General features: G+C 31.0%; 1 protein-coding gene across 1 annotated transcript; it reads right to left on the bottom strand.

The window, feature by feature from the left end:
* Window positions 1–603: 603 nt before the first annotated feature.
* Window positions 604–4,671, bottom strand: LOC145125881 (ferric reduction oxidase 2-like). The gene is made up of 8 exons (XM_079061292.1): window positions 4,479–4,671; window positions 3,748–3,850; window positions 3,483–3,680; window positions 2,936–3,170; window positions 2,472–2,799; window positions 2,143–2,386; window positions 1,047–1,753; window positions 604–930 (listed from the first exon to the last, which is right to left on the bottom strand). The coding sequence occupies exons 1-8, from the start codon at window positions 4,618–4,620 to the stop codon at window positions 791–793; spliced, it is 2,097 nt and encodes a 698-aa protein (XP_078917418.1). The 5' UTR covers window positions 4,621–4,671; the 3' UTR covers window positions 604–790.
* Between the last annotated feature and the right edge of the window lie 1,167 nt (window positions 4,672–5,838).

Here is a 5,838-nt window from a genome sequence, read left to right as displayed (position 1 = left end):
TATATATTTTTGAAGTTTTCAGTGTATATTCGGTATTAGGTTTGCCTCTTATTTAACAAGGGATTTAGGCTGATAGTTAATAATATTGTAGTCTGTAGATAGACTAAATGACGACTCACTATCAACGTATGTGTGTGTATTGCTACTAAAATAATTATCCATAACAATATGCTTCATACAAAAAAAAATTATTTTATTATTATTATGTTATAGTTTCTTCTTTTTTCTTTAAATTCCAGTCAGGTAAATGTATATTATTATGTTTTAACATTGAGCCATCTATATGGTGCATATATATTGTTGGATCTAGCGTTGATGTTGGTTAAACTAACATGATGTAAACATTAAAAAGACTTTGAAACTAGAATTATCATTGACTTAAAAGATGTGATTATGTTATTTTGTTCATTTTTTTCCGATAAAAAATTTATTGTTGAATTGTGATAAAGCCTATTTATAATTATTTTGAAATATTTAGATCAAAATGTTTCAAGTTTTATAACTGATTTGTCAATACTTTTTATCATACAGTTTTAATTATGTGTAACTCGTGGACACATGCCTACTTGATGCATAAAGTTTGCTAACAATTCATTTATTGACTTGTAAACCAAGAAACATTTATTTTTGCATTTTAAATTTACAAATTACAAGAAACTAAATACACATTCCCATTTTATGAAACACCTTTTAAAAATAAAATTAAACCCAAACACCAATACAGGTCGTCATTAATCATGAAAAAAGAACTCACTTCACTCTTTTTTAAGAACATATATGAAACATTTGATCACCAACTAAAACTTATGGACTCAAAATGCAAGTTTGAAGCCAATCCTGCTGAGCATATGTTTGCAACCTCATGTCTCATCTTCTTTGGTCCACAAACAAGAACTCCAACACGTGATTCCTTTTGCTCAAACAACATTCCTAAAAAAATTCACAAAATATTTGAATATAAAATTTAAAATAAAAAAAATATTTGATAACTAAAATTAGTATATAATACTACTTTACATTATGTAAAATGTGTAAAATGAACTTACTCTTAAGATCTGGCCTTTCACCGAAATGCACATTTGTAGACTGAATGAGTGACTGTTGGGGCAAGCTTTCGAGCTCTCTATCCGCATTATAAAACACTGAATTAGGCGTGCCAATGGGTGTTGCTCCCTCCATGTTTTGAATTTGCTTTGAATCTGTTGCATTTTTCTTCTTATTCCACAAAAAACCCAAACTACATGTTACCACTATAGATGCACAAATGAGCAACATATTCAATGCCCCTCTCGATGCATACGAGTACACTTTGTACGTGTTTTTATCAATAGGGTAGATGTAGAATCGTGTTAAGGATCCCATAGATAGAAGAAAAATCACAAAAGAACAAGAAATAATCGCACCAAGCCATAACCAACCATTTTGTCCTAAAATAGGGGTTATGGGTGCATCAGAAGGGTTCGGTTTGAGCCAAATGGCTTGTACTTGTTTCTTATCATTAGTCGGTTGTTGCTTCTCTCTTGTCACATAAGCCTCGATTTGTAGTTCTAATTTTGAAAACTCTGTAGGTGCACCATGTGTCGGTAAGAGCAATTCTAGCATGGTGAGATCAGAAGAGTCTTTAAAGACACTAATCATGAGTATCTTTGGAGCATTACATTTCAAAGTTTCGGTTGTGAAAACAAGCTCCCTGAATATTGAGATAAACGGTGTGATACCACTTCCTCCGCTCACCATTATTATCATATCGTGCCTGCAACCATAACTTAATTAAAATATTGTTTTTATTTACTTAATGAACTTAATGAGGATATGGCTTTAATTGATGAAAATACGAGGATTTGTTTTTGAGTTTTCACAAAAAAGTGATTTAATAGAAAAGTCGTGGAAAATAGGTTTTTCCATTATGTCTAAACATTTTACAATTTTGTTTTTCTCTAATTTTTTTTCATTTCATCTATCTGCTTTCTCAAATTCATTTACTGAAACAAGACTTCATAGAAAAGAAACAAATGACACGTAGTCTTAATATATATATATATATATATATATATATATATATATATATATATATATATAGAGAGAGAGAGAGAGAGAGAGAGAGATTAAACATAGCACAAAACATTCATGTGACATTTTTACCTTAGGAAATTAGTCGAGATAGGTCCATAAGGTCCTTCAACACATACATCAAGCCGATCAATAGGGTTTGGGGATGATAAGATTTGATAAAGCTTTTTAGACCAACTCCCTTCACCTTTTATCATAACACTTAGCTTCTCAGGCTCCAAATTGCTACTTGAAGTAATTGTGAATGGATGCCATTGAGTCTTTGAAATGCTTGGAACATTGATGAATATGATACTCGTTGGCATATAATGCAAACCTATTAAATGAAATCATGAGAACAATTATCACAAAAAAAATCAATACTAGTAAAGTTTTCTACATTCTATCATGTTTAATGATACCTTGGCTCTTGGAGAAGTTGAGCTCAAGAGTTTCACATGGAAGAATACGGGTAGAAATCAAACGAACACTCCCCCTTGATTGCAAGAATCTCAAGAACCGATCCATCATGAAGAGGTAGAATCCAGGAAGCATGATGGAGGCATAACCTATGCCGACATGGAACACGAAGAATACAATGAAGATGATGTACAAATGGTGAGTGTAGAAGAAAACCTCAAACATCTTTCGCCTAATTTGAGGGAATGTTGTTGCCCACATGACCAATCCTGCCAGCAAAGACACTTCTCCCGCAACAACAGATATGTCGGTTTTCGCCCATTTCAACATCTAAATCCAACATTTTAGTCAAAAAGTTTTCAGATTTGGACCACCATATTAATTTTGTAAGAAAATATTTTGAATTTTCAATATTTTAATCTAGGGTTATTGTCGTAACCAACTATCTAAAGTGTTTAAAAAATACCTCTGATGTTTGCTTTGTTACAATCCAACAAATAATGTAACAAACACCATGAGAAGTGAAGAGGGTCATAACGATATGCCCGAGCCATATGTGATACTTGACACTCGCCTCGGAAGTAAGACCAAACAATGGCAGTAAAGACGAGCCTCGAGTCACGGGGAAAAACATAAATGCTAGACATATGTTTCCAATTAGCCCGAATTGTAGGGCCACCGAAGCCAATTTTGATTCCCAACTATAATCCAAAACAACCATCAAATTAAGACATAAATTTAAATCTGACACGAATCTAGAGGCTGTTTGGTAATTCACGTTGAATATTGAAGTGAGTGGTCCAACCTCTTATTGTTTAAGAGAGGTAAGATTGTCTAATCGTTCATAAGCAGTTCAAGGCTTTTGATTCATTCAATACAAAAGTTGTATCAAACGCTTTGAATGCTAACCGATTCAGAGATAACCTCTTAATGGAACCATTGTGAGGTGTACCAAACAGCCCTAACTTGACTCATATGTTGTAAAACTAAAAGTAATATATCGATTCACGTACACTTTCTCTCCATAGAGAGCTGCTGATTGAGGGGTAATTTTTGCAAAACTGAGATGTAAGTATTCCGTGAAAGACCAGACAAGAAGAGCAATAAACATAATGAAGAAAGCAAGCTCAATTTTTGTGACGATTCCTAGAGTTTTAACGATCATGGGCCTTCTCCATATGGTCAAGTTATCACTGGTAGCTTCTTTGTGTCTGAAATTTGGAGAATAATAAAATTATATTTTTAGAAGCAAGTATATAACTGAAATGAATAACATACCCTTGATCCCGGTTTCGGTTCGACTTTTTCTTCAAATGGAGATATACACTCCCAGCGACAGCCATTAATAGAACAGGGAATGTATAGAGCAACATCGTTGGACCTGAAAGTATATGCATTTAAAGATTAAAAAAACAGAAAATAAATAGAAAAGGTTTTGTTATTAATTTATGTGTTTGGTCTTTTAATGTTATGATTCAATCGAACAAGTGTATAAAACAACTGTTTATTGTTCAAACTTATGCAATAGTTCTTCACCATTTTTCTTTGTGATAATGTAATAATTCTCTAGATCAATAATTATTTATATTAAATCATAAGGATCATAATTTTATCATAGCAAAATTTCATGAATCGAGTACATCTTAAGACGTTAAAGATTATGTTGATATATAATAATATAAGCTCAAGCAAAGCAATAATTAATCAGTAAAAAATAACGTGAACTACGTTTCACAAACACAAACAAATCATGTATCATTGCTCATTTGTATTAGTTAATTATTTTAGCCAAACACCAAAGAGCCCGACAAAAAGATGTTTATTAGCCCAATTTTGATGATTCAAGTCCTTTTGAAATAAAATGTATAAATTTAGAAGTTGAGTAGTAGGTGTGTGAGTTAACTCTTTTAGAAAAAAAATTAGTCAAACTAAAACAAATAAAAAACGAACTGGACTCATATATGGCCCGAGTGAGAAAATGGTGGTTGGAGAAATATACGGAACCAAACCTTGAGTTCCAAAGTAAGTAGAAGTGGTGTGGGCTCGAACCCTAACGAGCCACTTTTGCTTGTAGACATAGGTTGGCGTTATCACCCATAGGAAAAGGTACCCTACAAACACCAACATAGCAAGCTCTTTGATTAGCTTCATTCTCTCTATCTTAGTGTATCTCTGCAGTTGGTTTACTTGTGAAGAATAAAGAGAGATGTTGCTATTTATAGAAGTGAATGTGAGATATAGTTAGAGAAGAGGCTAAGTGTAAGTGTGGGAAAAAGGCATTAATTGGAAACTCGCCATTTTTAATATTAGAAATATAGGTGTATGTATACATCATGCATGCATATATGTATCATAAAAAGATAGTTGACAACCTTGTTAATAAAGTAATCCCAAATTTATTTCTAGAGTAAATTAGAATTTTGGTTCCTATGGGTTGACATTAATTTTGCCGTTAAAAGTTTTAAATATATACATATAGAAATTGACGAAAATTATATAAAAATTTATAAATTTTTTTTATCTATGAATAGATATAAGTATCGATATACTTTTATATTTAATCTATATTCTTTTAATATTATAGCTATGCTCCTGCTACTTGTATATATATTCCAAGTAAAATATACAACTAATATATCAACTAACTGTGTATGGACATATAATACAATATTAAATGTCATTGATGTTTGTATATTCATAATTAAATATACAAACTAACTAATATATAATCTAGTCTTATTTGAATTTGATATATATATATATATATATATATATATATATATATATATATATATATATATATATATATATATATATATAGGGGATAGAGAATACACATTACAGCCCCACCTAAGTTTAGGTACTAAACCTCTAAAATATTTCGTTTTAACTTAGTAATTAAAGTCGATTTGGTTTTCATTTGGTAAATATATCGTCCCCAATAACATTTCTTCCCTCCATTATCGTTTTACCATCCTTGTTTTCATTCTTCCATTATCGTTTATTATTTCACCCTAGTGAACATTATTGTTTTCCACCGTCACGAAGGTCGAAGATAATCAATGTTCTTGCTTCCTTATCAAAACTATTATGTACATTATGAATCTACATCTTCAATTATTAATCGTGAACCCCCTAATCGCAATCTTTATATAGTAAAACAACTTATTTTCATGAGGTTTAGTACCTAAACTTAGGTGAGGCTGTAATTTATATTCACTTTTCCCATATATATATATATATATATATATATATATATATATATATATAAAAGACGACCTATTTTTGTGAGACCGTAAGATTATTTTTTTCTAATGAAATATTTTAATATTCAAGTATTCATAAAATATAAAATGTAAAATATCATAA

This window comes from Lactuca virosa, chromosome 7, assembly GCF_052849685.1.
Source record: "Lactuca virosa cultivar CGN04683 chromosome 7, Lactuca_virosa_CGN04683_v6, whole genome shotgun sequence".
In the NCBI taxonomy this organism is placed as follows: domain Eukaryota; kingdom Viridiplantae; phylum Streptophyta; class Magnoliopsida; order Asterales; family Asteraceae; genus Lactuca; species Lactuca virosa.
Note: the sequence above shows the minus strand (reverse complement) of the source record. Positions and strands in the feature narration are given on the sequence as shown.

What these genes read in the sequence shown, in the direction of transcription:
- LOC145125881 (XM_079061292.1), bottom strand. Translation starts at nt 4,620, where the DNA reads ATGAAGCTAATCAAAGAGCTTGCTATGTTGGTGTTTGTAGGGTACCTT. An exon ending in AACCGAAACCGGGATCAAGG is followed by an intron (nt 3,681 to 3,747) that starts GTATGTTATTCA and finishes TCCAAATTTCAG; the next exon opens with ACACAAAGAAGCTACCAGTG. An exon ending in ATCTCGACTAATTTCCTAAG is followed by an intron (nt 1,754 to 2,142) that starts GTAAAAATGTCA and finishes TTATGGTTGCAG; the next exon opens with GCACGATATGATAATAATGG.